This window comes from Melanostigma gelatinosum, assembly GCF_949748355.1.
Source record: "Melanostigma gelatinosum genome assembly, chromosome: 5".
In the NCBI taxonomy this organism is placed as follows: domain Eukaryota; kingdom Metazoa; phylum Chordata; class Actinopteri; order Perciformes; family Zoarcidae; genus Melanostigma; species Melanostigma gelatinosum.
The window spans coordinates 15,109,059-15,128,944 of NC_136638.1; the positions used below are offsets into that span (position 1 = coordinate 15,109,059).

General features: G+C 42.9%; 1 protein-coding gene across 1 annotated transcript in view; it reads right to left on the bottom strand.

Annotated features, from left to right (window-relative positions):
• Positions 1–648: 648 nt before the first annotated feature.
• Positions 649–19,886, bottom strand: part of LOC306777458 (A disintegrin and metalloproteinase with thrombospondin motifs 2-like) — a 103,328-nt gene continuing 84,090 nt past the window's right edge. The window contains exons 5-22 of the mRNA XM_079268580.1: positions 19,162–19,245; positions 17,365–17,521; positions 16,271–16,376; positions 15,860–16,003; positions 15,262–15,394; positions 13,450–13,563; positions 13,190–13,335; positions 12,734–12,909; positions 10,932–11,065; positions 10,698–10,821; positions 9,688–9,768; positions 9,415–9,578; positions 9,107–9,263; positions 8,851–8,986; positions 8,459–8,666; positions 7,989–8,118; positions 7,613–7,699; positions 649–4,412 (exon numbers count right to left, since the gene is read on the bottom strand). Coding sequence (XP_079124706.1) covers positions 1,720–4,412; positions 7,613–7,699; positions 7,989–8,118; positions 8,459–8,666; positions 8,851–8,986; positions 9,107–9,263; positions 9,415–9,578; positions 9,688–9,768; positions 10,698–10,821; positions 10,932–11,065; positions 12,734–12,909; positions 13,190–13,335; positions 13,450–13,563; positions 15,262–15,394; positions 15,860–16,003; positions 16,271–16,376; positions 17,365–17,521; positions 19,162–19,245 — 4,974 coding nt within the window. The 3' untranslated portion in view covers positions 649–1,719. The remainder of the gene's footprint in view (positions 4,413–7,612; positions 7,700–7,988; positions 8,119–8,458; positions 8,667–8,850; positions 8,987–9,106; positions 9,264–9,414; positions 9,579–9,687; positions 9,769–10,697; positions 10,822–10,931; positions 11,066–12,733; positions 12,910–13,189; positions 13,336–13,449; positions 13,564–15,261; positions 15,395–15,859; positions 16,004–16,270; positions 16,377–17,364; positions 17,522–19,161; positions 19,246–19,886) is intronic.

Here is a 19,886-nt window from a genome sequence, read left to right on the forward strand (position 1 = left end):
AATCAACACAATTGGATCAGCACTAGTCAGAAACAGTCTCAAAAAAAATGATCATGACCACAAACATAATCTTCACCATGGCGCGCTGTTGGATTCCATTAGACTGAAAGGTTTTACGGTTACTGTTTTATCGACGCCTTGTACCTTCGTTATGAGAACCAACCTCAAGGGGTGAGTTATCCGAAACAAGTCAGGAGAGCGATCGTGAACTTGTTAGTTTTCTCTCAAAGAAGACTACAGTTGCACCAGTGTCTAAAGGAAACAAACAGATATTAATTATTGTCCCCTACTGTTCTCAAATACTTCTCTCTTTTTTGGACTCAAGTTTCCCTCAAACCACAGAAATGTATCAACTGAACTTGTGAGGATGCAAATGTTCGACATTAGTAATTGATCTTCCGGTATTATTTGTGCTTTTTTTCTCTCTCTCGGGGGATACAATGATAACTGAAGGTTAACTTGACCCTGTGCTGTATATGTGATACAGCACAGGGTCAGTTAACCCAAAACTGGTGCAGCAGTGAGGCTCACAGTGGTTGGCTCATGTTTTGTTTATTAGGATTGTGACATAACAACTACTGGCTGCATCCAAAAAGATAAAGAAGCATGATAACTGTTAATGGAACAAAAAGCACACAACACTGACAGTTTGCAAAATACCACAGACACTTAAAACTTTAATAAATATTTTTCATATGTACAGATATCGTACAGAAAGATCCATGGATGCTTTTGCAGCTGCTGCAAGGTTACGATGTACCAATAATAAAACTTTTACAAAAGAAAACAAACTGGCCCCAAAGCTTCTATACAATTAATACAAACAGGCTTCTTTATTTTATTATACATTTTTTTCCATAAATAAATGCACAAGGGACACCGCTTTTAGCAACACTGACATAAAAAGCATCGTACTTAACTGACCGTAAAAAAGAAAATGAAAAATGCAATCAATATAGTTTTTTCTCCTCACTTATTTAATTTTTACACCTTGCTTAATGAGATATCAAAATATATCATCAAAATTCCGGGAGCACCAAATGTCTGGCTATGTCTCTCAACATGCTGCATCTTAACTTCCTGAGAGATGAGAGACCCCATGTAGTCAGACTGGCATTTGCTTTGAAAAAGGCAACACAATCCAAGCAGTGTAAACTTTTCACAATTCAATTAACCCGAAAGGAAAATTGGACTTACCAATAGGGAATGAGATATATCTGTTTGTGGGGAAAGGGGCTGCAGTCCTGGGCTGTAATTTCATATGGAGATGGAGATTTACAGGTGGTAGATTATGTTGCTCCATAAGTGCCGGTAGAGATAATACCATTATACCAACATCACAGCTTATCTATACATCATTGACGAGTCTGCGACTGTGGGTGGTTTGGAGGGACGAAAGCTTGGATTTGTGTAATGCTGGCCAAAAGAGCAAACTGGATCCCTTTTCATCCCCTCTGTTTCTCATTGTTGTATTGACACGTTTGGCGATTAGCTTTCAAATGTGCTTCAATCTGTACTATAAAAGGGCTTTTCTTTATTCAAAGTAACTGTTCAAACATGTGGCCATAATATTCTCTCTCTGCAACAGTCCTGATTGTCATGTTAGTGATATGACAGTTATTTTGTGTGGATAGGCCTAGAAAGCATCATGGCAGTTCAGAGGGTTTAAAAAGTCTGTAAATATAGTGTTCATCTCTATAAGAGAAATGAGAAGGTCTATCATGCTGCATGGCCTCTCTTCATCCGGAGGAGAAAGTTCCTCTTCTCCTCCAGAAGCTCCTGAATGCGTTTGTTCTTGGTTCTCTCTCGGAGGTTGACTCGACGCTTTGGGATTAGATTGTTCTGGGAAATGTCACTGTCTACGCCGATGATCCTGTTGTATAGGACGTCGATAGAGTTGTTCTCACTATTCTCCACTGGTCTTCGCTGAGGTCTGGTGATGGTTGCGATGGCTGGTTTTTCTGTTGTCAGAGCAATGGTGGTGGAAGGTGAGGTTGTGGCAGGGTCTGAGATGCTCGTGGGAACAGGGAAGGTCACAGGGATATACTCAGACAGGTCCAGCCAGGGTGAGGAAGCGAGGTCCATCATATCTTCACTATTGATAGTTGGGATCACCATAGTGAGGCCATCGTCCAGCATCATGGTGTCACTGACCACTCTCACGTTGCTGTAGGACACTGTGACGTCATCGTCACTGAGAATGGTTCCGCTGGTTACTGTGACATCACCGCTGCTGGTCATTGGGACATCACTGTATGGTATGGTTCTACGAGGCATGTTGACTTCTTCAAAATGAGTGGTTCCAGTCTGTGTTATGAAGTCCCCAGAAGTGCTAGGTGTTATCGTTGAAGTATCAGGATACCACAGTGGAGTTTCATCTACGGTTGCTGTTTTGTTATTGATGTAAGTAACATTGATTCTGGACTCGGGCAAATGTACGCCTGCAGCTATTGTTACAGTAGTGCTGGATGAGATAGTGGAAGAAAAGTACTCCCTCAGTTGTTCTGGATTTGGAGTGGGGGCTGTGGTATAATATGAAGGCATTGTTTTAAGTGTTGTGTTTTTTGGGTTACTCTTAGTCTTTTTCTGATTAACCATGGCATTTTTGGGACCTAGTTTTGGGGTCTTTTGAAGATTTGTCTTTGTTTGTTTTTTCTTTGTAACTTTTGTCTTTGGCTGAATGTTCTTTTTGGGATTGGCCTTAGGGGGAGCCTCCTTTTTAAGCGTGGGTTTGTGTAATTTTGTCTTTTTGAGAGTTGTCTTTACAGGAGGAGTCTTTTTAGGAGTACCCGTAGTCTTTTTGGGAGTCTTCTTTTTAGGAGTAGTATTTGGTGGCGTAGTGTTTGGTGGAGTAGTCTGTTTGGGAGAAATGTTTGTTGGAGTAGTCTGTTTGGGAGAAGTGTTTGGTGGAGTAGTCTGTTTGGGAGAAGTGTTTGTTGGAGTAGTCTGTTTGGGAGAAGTGTTTGATGGAGTAGTCTGTTTGGGAGAAGTGTTTGTTGGAGTAGTCGGTTTGGGAGAAGTGTTTGTTGGGGTAGTCTGTTTGGGAGAAGTGTTTGTTGGAGTAGTCTGTTTGGGAGAAGTGTTTGTTGGAGTAGTCTGTTTGGGAGAAGTGTTTGTTGGAGTAGTCTGTTTGGGAGAAGTGTTTGTTGGAGTAGTCTGTTTGGGAGAAGTGTTTGTTGGAGTAGTCGGTTTGGGAGAAGTGTTTGTTGGAGTAGTCTGTTTGGGAGAAGTGTTTCTTGGAGTAGTCTGTTTGGGAGAAGTGTTTGGTGGAGTAGTCTGTTTGGGAGAAGTGTTTGTTGGAGTAGTCTGTTTGGGAGAAGTGTTTGTTGGAGTAGTCTGTTTGGGAGAAGTGTTTGTTGGAGTAGTCTGTTTGGGAGAAGTGTTTGTTGGAGTAGTCTGTTTGGGAGAAGTGTTTGTTGGAGTAGTCTGTTTGGGAGAAGTGTTTGGTGGAGTAGTCTGTTTGGGAGAAGTGTTTGTTGGAGTAGTCTGTTTGGGAGAAGTGTTTGGTGGAGTAGTCTGTTTGGGAGAAGTGTTTGTTGGAGTAGTCCGTTTGGGAGAAGTGTTTGTTGGAGTAGTCTGTTTGGGAGAAGTGTTTGTTGGAATCGTCTTTTTGGGAGTAGTCTTTTTGGGAGTTGTCTTTTTGAGAGCTGTCTTTTCTGGTCTATTTTTTGGGGGATTGCTGTTCCATGGGGTATTCTTCTTTGAAATATCACTTGTTTTCTTTTTTGGATTGATCTTTGGTGGAACATCTTTTCTTGTAGTATTTTTTAATGCAGTATTCTTTTTGGGATTAACCTTTGGTGGAATCACCTTTTTTGGAGTTTTCTTTGGCAGAATCTTTTTGGGCTTGGATTTTAGTGGGGCGTCTGTTTTCATACTGCTTTCTGTTGGATTTGTCATAGTTGCACTGGTTGTTGCTGAAAGTTGTTTGCCAGTTATAACAGATGTTGCTGGACTATTTGTAGTGCTCTGTAATTGTGTGTCTGTGTTCACGTCTGTGTCTGGGACAGGCAGAGGTAGGGGATGACCAGTAACACCGGGGGAAGTTGTAATAACTGATGTCCTTGTAGTGGGGAGGACAGGAGCACTGGTGGCTGCTGGAGGATGAGTGGTGATCATTTGTGTAGCACTTAGTTGGGAAGGGGTGGAATGAGTAACAGCAGTGGTAGAGGTAGGAGGATGAGTGGTGGTCCAGGGATTGATGTCAGAAGCTGAAATGGTGGTGATGACAGCTCTGCTGAGGGTGGGTGGAGAAGCACTGGGCAGGATGGATGTGGAGTTGGTGGGAGGTTCTGTAATGGTGACATTGCTGCAGGACTTGCAGCACATGCTCCGGTAGTCCGGTAGAGAGCAGTGGCGCTTCAGCGCCTCCATACGACAGAACACAGAGCGGTCTCCATGACAACGCTGGCCTGTGGAGGAGAGAATAGAGAGCTGAGATCGGGTGCAGCCGGTGGTAGAGACGATGAAGAGATGAGTGTTATGTATGTGATTGATACGTCTTTGTATGTGACAGAATGTGCAACAATAAGTATGTGACATTATTATTCGTCTTTGTGTGTATGTTTGTGTATATATATATATATATATATATATATATATATATATATATATATATATATATATATATATATATAAGTACCTGCATACGTGTGAGTGTGTGTTGGTTCCACACCATGCATAGTACAGTAGAAAAGCCAGACCATTAGCAGATGATGCAGAAAGGAAGAGGAGGAAAAACCCAAACATCAAGGGCAGTCATGAGATTAGTCCAGCGCAACTGAAATGGAAAAAGAAGGGTCGCCAGTCTTGTGTTGTAAAATATAACTAATATATCTAATTTTGATAATTTCACATCAATTTTAATCCTCAACCACGTGACTTGTACCCTTTTTGTACCATGCCAGTAAAAATAACTGTTCTACTGGCAATGTTTGACATTTTCTCTGACAAAGGATCTAGCCAGTGAACATTCCTGGTGAGAGAAAGATCACACTTTTCAAAACATTTTTATTCATACAACTTTGCTGTTGAGAATGACAGTAACTGAAACAATGAGATGAACGCCCCCCCCCTGCTCAATATATAGATATATTCTTTTCTTAAGAAAAATAATTCAACTGTATCGAAAGTTACAAGTTCACAGTCACTTTGGTAAAACACTTCATTACTTGGAAATCAACCAGTCAATCTGTTTAACGATTGAAAAAAAAAAAAAAACATGAAGTACATAAATGATATTTGCTTTTTAAATGAATTACATAATTTCCATGATGATGTAAAAACTGGAATGGCACATTAAGTGTCATATGAAACATTTACAAAACATTAATAAAATTTCCCTGATAAATCAAAGTGCATATAGACGCAGTGCACGTAGTCCATCTGAATGTTTCTTCAACGTTAGCCAAACGTCAGCCAGCCCCACGCAGCAGGCCAGTGAAGCCACAAAACAGTTACCCATAGTATAGAATATTATAGAAGAAGATAACAGTCATGAACATTATTAAATACAGTCAACACCAATGTTATATACAGTCGCACTGCTAGGTCTGGCTTGGTCTCATACAGTCCAACTCCAGCAGAAGGAAACCTTGGATAGCTCGCTACATCGTCACAACAGAAATAAGTGATCACAATACAATGACAAGTCTGAAGTGTTTTTTTTTTTTCTCTTGATGCCATATGTGTCCCTAGGCCCTTTGTAAACCCTCCCAGTAGTCGGACATTGGTCCAACATCACCTTGGTAGGTTTGATGGTTGGCGGGTGTGAGTTTGTTAAGTTGGTTTGAAGCTGCCTCTATTCCGAGTGAAACTTTGAATGAGTAAAGCCATCTCTTTCACAGATAAATGCCATTACATTCAATCCAAGATAAGGCATTGTTCACGTGGTTAATGTTCATCAACATAAAATGATCATCGGACGCTCTCAAATCAAAGTTTATGAGGTATTTCTGTATCGGATCGCAATGTGTAAAAGCCCGAATGATGAAGCTTCCTTACACACATACATTACAGTCATTTTTTTTTTTTTTTTACACACACAGACACAATCAGACAGACACACTTTGACTGACAAGACTAGCATATCTCATTTAATCACACATTTGTTAACTCACTCATCTAAACACAAGACACACATGCACCCATGCACACAGAAGCACACACACACACACACACACACACACACACACACACACACACACAGGTGATGGATGCGAATGTGCATGACAAAACGGGATCCTATCCTAAAGAAAACAAGAAGCGACAGTAAACCACTGATCCATCTGAGAGAATGGAGAGGCAACTAACTGACCAAGTCCTGCATAATATAGGTCTAACCCCTTCCCCCCCCCCCCAAAACACTTTACCTTTATTAAATATTCATCTGTATTTATGTAAAATCAATAAAAAAATACACATAACAGTCAAGGATCTAAGCGATCAATAGCAGTCCAAAGGTTTTAGGCAAATAAGCTACAGCTTATTCATGGTAAAACGTTATTAATATTATTGTTACTCATATAGATTTAGATTTATAGGTATATATAAATACAAATATATTTATAGATGTATTTGTTTAAAGTCTGCAAGCACAAATAAGCTGCATTTATTGAACTTCAGTATAACAGTCAAAGAGAGGATGGCTGATGATGAGGTGAAATGGGAAGCAACCTCAAGCGGTCAGACTACCCTGTTTATTTTTTGTGTGTGTGTTGTTGTTTTTTAAATTTGACTTTCTTCAAGATCCTTCACCTCACAGTTCCCTCCCCCCAAAATCAGAAGGTTTACTTATGTCACTTCCTGTCCCGAGTTCCTGTCAATCTGAGAATGGAGCGTAGAATGAGACGCCATTCTCCTCCTTGAATGGAACCAGGATGTCAGATGAGCACTTTAGCAAAGATGTCCTCATTGTGACAAGATCACATTCACAATAAAGCTTTCATATTTTTTTTTTCAATAACTTTTTTTTTTCTATATAGATATTTATATACCTTTTCTGTTTATTTTCACACCCGTTTCTCCCCACAATGACGGTGCGCTACAAAAAAGAAAAAAGCGCAGCTGCATCTCAGGAGTGGGAACCCATGACAACACGCAGCTAGCTCGCGCAAAACATGGCCGCCAGATGCAGAGTGGGTCCCCTCACACATGAACGGCTCCTCGACACGTCTCAGGAGGTGCCCGTGAAAACCTGTTCGCCTTGCCACTTCGAATCCTTTTCACATCAAATTTTTTGTTGATCTTTTGAGTTTTCGACTGGCCAGCGGTTACAACACAATGCTCCACAAAGGAGAGATAGAGAGAGACAGAGCAAGAGAGAACCAACTAGCACACACAGGAGCCAGAGACCTCCCCCTAGTCAGAGCCGTCTCAGACACACAGAGAGAGAGGCAACATCCCCCCTCCCCCCCAAAAGAGAAGCGAAAGCTTTGCCGCTCGCTCACGGGCGTGGGCACAGGCACGGGCCGTGGGGAAGGTCAGGGGGCCAGCCGGGGCCGGCCCTGCAGAGACAGGAGGAGAGAGATGGGCAGGGCCCAGCAGAGGACAAACATGCAGCTGCGGCTGCCGCTGTGGAGGCCAGGCTGGGAACTATAGAGGGAGGTTTTACGTGAGGAGATCTTCGGTAAGATGGAGTTGGGGCGAGACAGCCACTGGATCAGGATGTTGCCGTTCTTGTTGAGGTCTGACGAGCCCTCTGCAGAGAAACAAAGGGAGAGAGTGATGCAGTAGTTAAGGTGGGAAGGGAACTCTTTAAATGGTTATTGTGGTGCACCTTTCCCAGCATCTCCTTTCTACACTGAAATCTGGGCCTGTTTTTGTCTACGTATTCAAGAATAGTTGCAGTTTATTACAAGTAATTGCTGAGATCTGGCACAATCTTCGTATTGCAGATAGGAATGTTGAACAAAACAAACATTTTAATAAAGTGAAATTCTTAAGACAAATAAAATGATTTGAGTGACTGGAGGTTCCTTGACACTCACTGGGACATGGATCCAGGCGACAGACTCTGATGGTGTCGGGCTTACTGTCCAGACACAGGCCGATGGTGTTGTCCCTGGTGTGGCACAGAGCCTGCCTCTGCTCGCTCCCGTTACCACACGACACTGAGCACTGGAGACACAGGACATCACCAACAAGCACTTTATAACACATCACTTGGTATATATGGGCATAAGATATGAACAAACACATTTAAATGCACATGAATATTATGACATTGTGTTTCTTGTAATCATTTTCCTTGATTTACAGTAAGAAGTAATTGTATAGATTACATCATCGGTTTCTCAGAGACTTTTCAACCCTGCCAAGAATACAGTTCTGGGGAAGTCTGATATTTAAACCACTGAGTCTCACAAAAATACCAGCTGTTGGGCTTCAATACAAAAATATCAGTATTTTCCCTGCAAAAACCAAAACGGGCCTGTTGCCCTACGTTCAGCCTGCATACCTGCGACCACGGTCCGACTCTCCACTGGGTCGGGCAGGGGTGTCGGTTGCAGGGTCTGCGAGTCACGGGCCGGTCGTCGTTGCAGTGTTTGTTGTGGATGGAGCGCGTGGTGTTGTCATCTGACGGCTGGACACAGCTGACCGAGCGGATTTGCAACCCTGTCTTTCCACATGGTTTGCTGCAGTTCTGCCACTCCGCTGTCACCCAGCTGGAGGACACCACGGGGACAGAGAGAGAGAAACGGGAGTTCTGAGGGCATTCAACACGTCAAAATACTGAAGTAAACAATGAGAGAGGAGGAAAGACCTGCTGAATGTAGAAACAGCCTAAAGTTGTCTCTATCACAGCTTTGTTATTTCTTCACAGTTGCTGACATATAATACAATGCATACATGGGTGGGGGGCAGAGCTTCTGGTTGCAGTCTCTGGTGTCTCCTCTAGGTTTCATGTTGGATTTGTTACAGAACCTCTTGTGGACCATCTTACTGTCAACTTTTCTTCTGCATCCGTATCGCAGGTCCTGCTTCCCTACAGCAAGAGGGAATGGAGGATTTTACAAATGTAAGCACCAGAAACATAAAGACGGGCATCATAGTTGATATCAGAGACAACGGTTTCACAGCATGCATGTCCATTGCTCCACTGTACCTCCGCCGCAGGCCTTGGAGCAGTAGGACCATCTCTTTGGAGCCCACTCATAGGCACTGTCCTCCACCAGCATGTTGTTCTGAATGGCAGAGTCACTGTCCATGTTCATCATGTACTTATAAGACAAATTCACATCCTCATCTCCATGCAATTTCATCTACAAAGAGAAAAAAGTGACAAAAACCAATGAACACTTTTGATAACTGACACCATTTCAGACAAATATATACATATCGTGTCATCTGGATTGCTAAATATGCTTGTGTATGAACAGATTATTCACGATTTTCACTCATTTCAATGTGTACCATGATCAGAATTCCATGTCTGAGAGGACCAGTGGTCTGAAGTGTCTCCTTGTCGTTCTCATTCTGATATTCCCACTCCACGCCCTTTTCTATCACCGAGTGGGATTCTGGGTAATTGTTTTCCCCGTTCAAGAAGAACAGTCCTGATGCCACGTTCTTTACAGCTGTAGATGGGTGAGAATTTTCATTGATTACACACGTACCACACAAGTATACAACACAATACTACTAATAAACACGCAGGGAAGAAAAACAATATACAATGTCAAATACCTAAAGTGTGAGAGGTTGCTTTCAGCTCTTGGATCAGTAAGTGTCTCGCTCCTCTGGGGATTTCAAGAACTTTGAGGAAACCTGAAATGAAACAGACAGTTAGTTTGTGACGCTGACGTCATAAAAACTTTACAGTTTCCCGACGAAAAGCCTCAGCTAATCCCGTAAAGAGCTCTTACTCATTTCAACCAAATATCCCTGCTCACTCGTTAAAACCCTTTCATCCAACTTAAACATGAGAAAACATTTTGTGAATTTTAGTGCTGTAATGTAGGTCTGTTCTGACGCCAAAGATGAGATAATATACTGATAAACATTCGCCCATAGAGTTGGGTTTGACATAACTTGCCAGCTCGACTCATGTGGAAACATGATAACTGCCCTCTGCAATAAGACTTTACAATAAAACACCTCTGGCCAGATCATCCTCCAAACTGTTGTTTGCTGGGGTTGATTTTAAATTTTTGCACTCCTGTTTTTCACCGAGGCAGATCATTTAACACTGTTCTATTTCATTGTATATACTGTGCATTTTTGTTTTATCTTATATGTTCTATATTCTGATATTTAATTTGTCATACTCTATTATTCTATTGTATATATTGTGCATTTGTTAATACTTAATATTTTGGTGACTCGGTTACTTTGCTTTTTGGTGTGTCTTGCTGCTGTAACATACAAATTTCCCCCTGGGGATGAATAAAGTACATATCTATCTGTCTATATCTATCTATCTATCTATCTATCTATATCTATCTGTCTATCTATCTATCTATCTATCTATATCTATCTGTCTATCTATCTATCTATCTATCTATCTATCTATCTATCTATCTATCTATCTATCTATCTATCTATCTATCTATCTATCTATCTATCTATCTATCTATCTATCTATCTATCTGGACATTGCTACTAATCTTCCTCTAGAGGGCGCTGTTTAGCTGAGTATAACTAAACGTGGTCCTAAATTTAGAGAAGGGTCATTGTCACTTAGAGTGTGTGTTCACCTTGTTTCTTGGCAGTACGTGTGATGGTGTCTTTGAAGGTTTTGCAGCTGGAGTTGTCTCCTCCACACACTCCGCACTTGTCCTCCTGCTTTGAGGAGCCAACCACACCGTCACAGCCCACTTTCTGTTCATGAGGACATGGAAGGTTTAACACATGCAGATCTGACCACACCGCAGCAGCTGTCTCGCTCTCTCTCTCACACACACACACACACACACACACACGTCACTCACCTTACACTCCCCACGCACGCACACACTGTGCGGGTCCTTGTATGAGCAGCGTGTGCCGTCCAGGACCATTCTCTGCATGAAGACCACGTCTCGTGTCTCCTTGGACTGGCAATGCAGGTGGCAGCGTTTGTTGGCTGGGAAACAAACACAAAAAAAATGACCCAATTGGCACATTTGAGATCCATTTTGATGAGTTCATCTTCACAACCAACATGGGATTACTTTTTATTTTTCTGAATGAGCTCTCCATGAGTCAGCGTGGTGCTCTGTCTCATTGTGTCTGTCTGTGTGACTCATAATACAACTACATGAGCCTCCAGAGACAAAACCTGGCAGTTCATCCCAGTGAGAATGAACACTTCTACTTCATCACATTTATTACACATGGACATCATCCAGAGACCTTGTTTTATGGTGCTTTGACACTAATAAGCAGGTGGCAGACGTGCTACTGCAGAATTATAATATTTGCAAAAAACACGCTTTTCTCAGTCTGAACTGAGCAGAGCAGCAGAACTGCAGAGGTAGAATACATTAGCTAGCCTGCATTTATATTTAAGATATGCTGTACATTAGCTGCTAATTCATCTTTATCTGGCTGCTCCTCACCTTTCAACGTTTCAACATGAAGATACATTTACAGTGTGGACAAATAGAAAACAATAAGCTTCATTTTTGAGAACCCTAAAATGTGGTCAGGAGGTCACTTCCTATTTTGTGCACTGCTCTATGAGGAGACATCTGATCACATCTGTGAGAAAACAGGAGACAATTTGGTTCTTACGATTTAATGGACAGACCAACAGATAGCGATTGGATGAATCCCTCTAAACAGCTGATTGAACAGCCAAACACACACAGGGCAGCTTTACATTTTGTGTTTCTTTGCTCACAAGTATATTACTATCTGTGTTGACTTGGGAAAACACCTAAATAGAGACGAAAGAACAACAGTGTGTCAAACGTCTCTGAACAAATACTACAATTTCACACTCGGAGCAGACGCACTCTTTCCCCCCCCTAACACTATCTGAAACTCAGGAGATGACAGACCATGGATGGAATTCAATTTCACCTCCCTGTTCACTCCCCCCCCCCCCACAAACACACACGGAAAAGTAATTTGAGACTGAAAAAGCCTTGCTGAAAAATATGGCATTTAGGGATAAGAACGGAGAAAAAACAATTTAGCAAGGCTCCTCTTAGCGTAGCGTGACCTCCAATTACATATGGAGACAGCTCAGCACTTTACTCTAGGGCCGCCCTTTAGTTGGATGATAATTTGATACCTACCAGAAAGGCAGTGACACCTCCACTTAGAGACAGGGTGGGGCTGACAACCACACACACACTCATTTTAAAGAGGTTTCAGATATTAAGTGAAGAACTCTAACAGTTTGTCCATATGTGCCGACTGATACAATGATGGAGAAAAAGATGTAGAAAGAGAGGGTTCGTGAAGTTCAAGATGACATCAGTGAATGGGTGGCGAGAGAAAAGACAGAGTTCAAAGAAGATTCTTCCCAAAGAGATGCCGTGGTTTTATGGGAGGGTGTAGTCGCAGGACAGCCAGATGTCAATGACATAACAGAACACCGATATATAAACAACCCTCTAAAACCCAACCACATTCAAGAATTATGTGTGTGCTTCCTCTTTTTGACTTTCATTCGTATTCACAACTTCCATTGTGCATCATGATGTCTGGTCTGTCATTCTCAGGCTGGTATCTTCATTCTGACAGACTCTTACTGTCCACCAAACTACTTCATCCCCTTTTCCATCTGCCGGTGTATACTCACGGTCTGTGTGTTCATAAGGCAGCCAGTGGTGCTTGTTGCTGTGGATTTCAAAGCGGGGGTCCCAGGCGTGGCATTGCTCCTCTCGCGGATCGCTGTAGATATCCTCGCACTCGTTGGTGTCGCACATCTGGAACTGGTGAGTCGCCCCCATGCAGGTGCGGCCCCCGTTGGCTGGTCTGAGAGGGTTGCAGGGCACAGGACGCGTTATCATTCAAAACTTTGGGCTAGAAATGATACATTTAGCTCTTGTACAAATGTTCTTGATCTTTGTTAATGTGGCAAATTACCAGGAGTCAGTGCAACAAATCTGAAAAGTTAACGAGCAAGAACTCATGTCGAGGAATGCTTTCTAAAACAAAATCTGAGCTTCAGCTGAATTCAGCTCAATTAAGCACAGAACGAAAACTTGCAATGTCACTGCTTTACACACACACACTGAGAAACACTGTTTCATACCTAGGATTGTCACAGTCGCGTGTGCGAAAGTGTACTCCTCCACCGCAGGTGCGGGAGCACTGGCCAAAGTCACTCCACGTTCCCCAGTTTCCATCTTGCTTTATGATGTCAGGTGTCAACCAGATGCAGTGGCCTTTAAAGCAGTGCTGCAATGGGCAAATAACACAAGAGACACAGTTGCTGTTTGGATACACTGCGCCATCAAATTCTTTTCTTTTCAACAGAATATATGTTAATGTACAACAGTAGTGTATCAATACCTTGCCATTGCCGCACATGGTGCCATCAATGGGCGGTCCTTTCTTGGTCTTGCAGAAGAAGGGATTGTCTGGGTGGCTACACCACAGCTGCTTACACGGGTCAAACGTGCGATACTGCAGGGCACAGAGAGAGAGACTCCTTCTTACAATTAATAGTCCTACTACACAGCACACACACACACACACTGGGCCACAGCCTGGCCTTAAACAATACAAGTCAACCATCATGAGACAGCTGGAATGAGACACTGAAAATGAAAACAGAGATGAGAAGAGAAATATCACTACAACAATAACCACAACAGTATTATACCCAACAATAACAACATCGACCCTGCACTGTGTCACTGCACTGCACACTACGCTCCACTGAGAAACACACAGCCATTCATGCAAACTAAACCAAAGGATGAGAGAGAGAGACAGCCCCTGATTTAATTGGGTCACAAGGGAGGTCAGAGGGCAAAAGGTTGAAAGGCCAAAGGTGAGGTCTCATTGACCTCAAGGATGCCCCCAGACACAGATCAAGGACCAAATTCTCCTCCTTGACGGATGACCCGTCGTCCAGGGTCTGAGGGGCCGTGCCCGCCTCCCTCCTTTCCACAGGCTTTCATAGCCACCATGACCCCCGGGGACCTTTCAGGTCAGAGTAACAATCAATGGCTAGACTGTGGTAGGTAGTAACGAATGACATCAGACTGGAGGATCCTAAAAGCTGAAGTGAAACATGGTCGTGAGTGTTCCAATATAATGAGGCTCTTCCTGCCAGCGCCGCTGTGATTTAACACAGATTTGCAGGAAAAGAGTCAGGATATGGTACGATTCAACTGTTGAACTGCACCATAGTCACCGAACCAGTATAGTCACAGTGTTTTCAGGCTTTCAACTGCCACTGTCTCTGGAAATAAGCATTTTAGAATCCTGCAGACTAACGTCCCAAATATGACGATGGGTAGAACAGAGAAACAAAGTACAGTAAAAGAAAAGTAAGGAGCAACATTACAAACAATTACGACTTCTGAGGACAAATAGAAAAAGAAAATCTGAGAAAACAAATGACGGGCCACATGTCTTCGGGGAGGTGGGGTTACCTTACCTGCGTTCCTGACTGGCCCGCCTTTTGTAGCTGAGGGGAATGGGTTTGACAAGAGAATAGAGGGTAATCTAGCAATGTGTGCAAAGCCCCCGAATAAGCCCTTTGTCAGTCAAGCAACAGTGTGCCACAGTGGCTTCACAGTCAACGAGTGGGCGAGGGTGACAACGGGGAGGTTAGCTGCCTGGCGAGATGCTGAAGCTCGTTGTGCTGTTTGTGCCAGGCTCATGTAAAGGCACTGTGGTATAAAGGTAAGTGTAATAAACATATCTTTAAATCATATTTAACATTAACAACAGAAAAAAAAGAAATAGCTATAAAAAACCATGACCTGCTTTTCAGCAAGATGCCAATCCCACCAGTGGCCGGGAGAGGAAAGCAGAGGACATCAGAAGAATGTGAACAGCTGTGTGTGTGTGTTACTCTTTCATTACAATGTAGATCAGAGATAGATGATGAAAGTGCTGCATTCAGTTCACAAGGAAAATCTTCAGCGCTCAAGAGTTCCCATACAAATGGATCTTCCACAGGGAAATTCAGCAAATTCTGAATAAACTGAACAGACTGAATTCAAAGTGAGTTTACCCCAACTCTGAAAAACGGCATCATCTCAGGAGATGAAGTGATGGTTGTAGAAGTTGCCGTGAGTGTTGTTAGTTAGTGTTAGTAAACTCTGACTATGTTAGTAAAGTGACCGTGAGACTATGGGGATCTCTTACCGCGGTGCACATCGTGTAGCCCACACCAAAGTCAAAGCGACACTGTTCATTCATGGAGTAGTGCAAACCAGGAAGCTGAGGCAGAGACGGCCAGTCGGGGATGAAGGGGTCGTCCCGGAGACAGTCATAGGAACTGCAAGAGGAGTCAAAAAATGGGTTAAATTGTATTTTATTTGGTTAATTTCTTTCAGTTCTTCATGTCATCCTGTAATATTACGGATAAACGATTCTTTTCATTTTGGATGATTATTATCTTAAACACTATTAGCATTAGATATATTTGAATTGCTTATTTTTGGGTAAGTTGGCAGCTTCTGACACACATACTACTCGTAAAACACTTGAATGAATGAGGGGTTTAAATAATAAGTATAAGAGATGAACCGAGTAGTTGATCAACAGAAAATGAATCAGCATTTTATAGACTCAATTATTAATTAATGAAAACTTACCATACCATTTTGGCAGTAAAGCTCGTACACTTTGTACACAAAATCCCCAGAAAATATCAACAACATCTCTTAAATATTGATGAAAGTCTCAATCTTCAAAATCCCATGTAATGAAATTCTAGTACGAGTCTGTGTGTGTGTCTCACTGAAGGTAGCGTCCCAGCTCTTGCATGCTACATCTGGACCAGTGGAAACGGTGGAAGGCAGCTTGCACCAGCGGAGCCATGATGCTGCCCATGTGCACCTCGTCTCCACAGCGGTTCCCCTGGCCATCGTGCTCCATCCCCAGCCTGCACACAGAGAGAGAGAGAGCGAGAGAGAGCGAGAGAGAGAGAGAAAGAAAGGAGATAAACCAGCGGAGACAGATTGGGAACATGTGAGGAGAAGAACAAGTATGGGGAGGGAGGCAGAAGCAATTCTCTCATCAGATATTGACTGAGGTAACCAACGGACCAACATTGTAATAAATCAATACGGTCACATAAGTGACTGCTTTCTTGTCTTTTGCTGTACCATGGGAGCAGGCCTGAAGACTTCATTATGGCAAATGCACTTACACATGTCCGGTCTCGTGTGCCACCACAAAGGCAGAGGAGAAACCGTCCTCATGGTTCAGAGTGCAGCTCCTAACCGGATGGCACATGCCCGTCACTGGGGCGTAACCTAGAGAGGAAGAGAGACCCACTCGTCAAGATTTGTAGACAAAATAATACCTTGCAATGTTTGAACTTAACTTTTTTGCTCTTCACCATCAAAAGGTCAAGTTTCATTTACCGTAACTACATTTCATTGTGTCTTTGTGTATTTCCAAAATGCCTTTTCACATGATGGAAAAGGAGCAAGACGTAGAAACATGGTGTATTACTTCTCAAAATACAACAGGAAGATAGATATATGTTCCATACCCACCAAACACACACACTTCAGTGACAGCCCAATAAACATACGCATTATTCATTCAGTTCAGACTGTCAAATTAATCGATTTGTATTCATTTTCTTAAATGAAATAATATTTGAACAATCCTTTAAGTCAGTCTCCCGGCAACACTTAAATTTGACTCCATATACTGAAATACACATCTGTTTAAATGATGTGCATTCGTGGGATCTGTGAGATGAAATTGATTTGGGTGAACTATATACACATGTTTACCTTAAATCTGTGACTTTTATCTCCAAAGATATGCAAAATATATACTACTTACACATAGCCAAACACACACACACACACGGGTGCATCTTTGTGTGTCGAATCCGCACCCTAAACCATCGCCTTCTACCCCTACATATGCCAATCTCCAACTCCCTGTGTGCTTGTCTGTCCTGTACTGCCTTTAATTGTGGGACTGTGGCTGGCCCTGCTCTGCCTATTGATTTTCTGCTGCTGAAGGCTGAGCCCAAGGGCAGCTGAAGGGCTTCTGGATAGCTCGGCCACTGCCTTTAGAGGCCTCTCCCCTGGGCCTGCCTGTTAGCCTGCACTCTGCTGCACAGAAAACCACCGAACCCACGGTGCACTATGCAGCTTCATGAGGGAAAGGCAGGAAGAGGGGAGTTTTTCTGTGTGTACTCATGAGTTCAAAGTACTCAAGACGGCGGGCATGCCGTTTCGATGTATGCACTATATGTTAATCGGTAAGAGTGTAGAATACCCTGCATGCCCGTGGGGCCAAATTCCTGGCGTGTGAGGAAGATGGCGTGATCGTGATACTCGGCGTCCTCCGTGTCCTGCTTCTGCTGCAGGAAGGCCCAGCGGCACACGTTCTCCAGACTCTGAGATGGGTTCCCCAGTTTAATCAGACTCATGGACTGGAATAAGAGAGAGGCACACAAGGAAAGAGAGAAGAGGGGGTAAAGATTCTACAAAAAACAGGGAAACCTGCCTCTTGTTTTATCTCCGGTACAATAACATTTTATTCAGCCCTGTAGGGGGCAGTGTCACAATGTTATATATTGTCAGCACATCGTGCAAATTGCTGAGGTGTACAACACACACTCACTCCAAGGGATCCACACTCACACAATACTGCTCCTGTAATCTTGATCATTTCAATAATGAATACGAAACTGAACACAGAGCTGCCTATTAATAAGTTATGCACTAATAGGCAAAAACATGTCCAATTACAGAATATTTACTTTTGATTAAATGAACAACACAGACATTCACACAAATCCACCCGGATACCATCCATTCATCTTCACCTCTCATTCTCTTCCTCATTAGGATCTCTGCTCTCCTCCTCTCTCTCCCTACATTCTGCTGTACAACTCTTTCCATGTCCATCTTCCACTGCTTCCTTTTTTGCCTCACTTTCTGCATTTCCTCCCTGTTTTCACACACTAACAATGCACAGCTGAATCAAACGGGGAAGCGTGTGTGTATTGTGAGAGTGCTGCAGTGAAGACATATGGCCGGCCTTTGCACAGACACCCCTAAGACAGAGTCGGTACATGTGTGTGTGTGTGTGTGTGTGTGTGCTTCATCATGTTCATCAGGTGCTTGTGTGTGTGTTTCTATGTTTAAAGATGTATTTGGAATGGTGTGTTGTGTGCACTTGTTGTGTGTGTGTGTGTGTGTGTGTGTGTGTGTGTGTGTGTGTGTGTGTGTGTGTGCGCCTGCATTCAGGGTCACATAGCCAATCTGCAGGCTGTCTGGGTGCAGCTCTGTTGCCACGGTAATTGGGGATGATGGACAGCCAGAGCTTTGGCTGAAGCTGCGTAGGGGCTGGCCCAGAATGACCAATGTAAGAGTGTGTGTGTGTGTGTGTGTGTTTCCAGGGATCCACTGGGACTGTAGACATGTGGAGAGAGGAGAGGAAGAGATAAGGCTACAGCAGCATAAGTGTATCACAGAGCACCTATCCAGCAATAAAATCACTTCTGTGGGGTAATCCCAGCCCTTCTCCATTCCTGCCATCTCTCGCTTTATCTGTGTTTTTTTGTTTTCGCTCTCTCTTCCACCCCACTCTCCTCTTCGGCACAGGCAGGAAGCTAGAGTTACAGTCAAGAAGAAAAGGATGCTACCCCCGTCGTCCGGTCTCTCTGTTTATGAATGAGGGAGGGCTATCATTGATTGTTTATCTTTGCCTGGACTTCCCATGATTCTGTGCAGCAGCCTACTGGGAGGAAGGCTGATTGCATAACGGGCAGAGTTTCTGTGTGCTTTGGTGCTGAACTGTGAAGGCGTGCGACTTGAAAACACTCCCCTGGGATGCTGCATGCTTTTAGTTCCTCTTTTGCTCAGTCCACTGGAATAACAAGCTCCGGGCATCAGTGCGTGCTGATGAATGTGTGTGTTTGCCTATATGTATGTATGTACGACTGGACTGTGCTTATAGGTACTTAAAGCAATTGCAGCAAAATCCTATATCAGAGATAGTGCTGATAGAGAGACAAGGCAACCACTTTTCAGGCAGTGCATCACAGTAGAACACATCAGGTCTTACCTTGCCGTAGTCCAGCATGATAATCCTCACCAGCACCACATTGATCTTTGCTCCCAAAGACTGGTCATGGTAGATCTCATTCACCTGGAGTCACGCAGAAAAACACAAGAGGGAAAGAAAATGAGTCTCAGCAGAAGAATTACAACAATATCTAAACTAATATTTACAGGGTTTGTAAATTGTATCTAATAGATTTATTGATGGTTGATACAGTAAATATTTTAAGAATGCTTTACAGATCAGTTATAAGCCATTACTTAGGACAACATTTGAGTTGCTGGGTTGTGATGCTATCAATCCAGAAATGTATGCTCATACATACATACAAATTTCTAATAAACTACTAAGTCTGCTGGTATAAATGTTAGTAACTCATAAATAGGTTTTTATAATAATCCATCAATTCTAAACAACTCCATTTTCATAAAAGGTTAAAGCTTATGAATGGCTTGAAACAGATTTGAATCACGAATTAACCATGAATAGTACAATTTATAAACCTGTTGTAAAGGGTGCAAATATCTGACTTAAGTATCCCACCAGCAACACAGTGATATGAAATACTAGAAATGAAGAGACAGGCCCCAAAAGAGAGAAAAGGAAGTTGAGGAGAGGGCAATGAACTCAGTTTCCCATGAGCACAGATGGAGAGGAGATGAAGGAAGAAAGATGCAAAGGAAGGGAAGCGCCTAATGCAAGGAAACAAGGTAATGTGTGACAAGGGA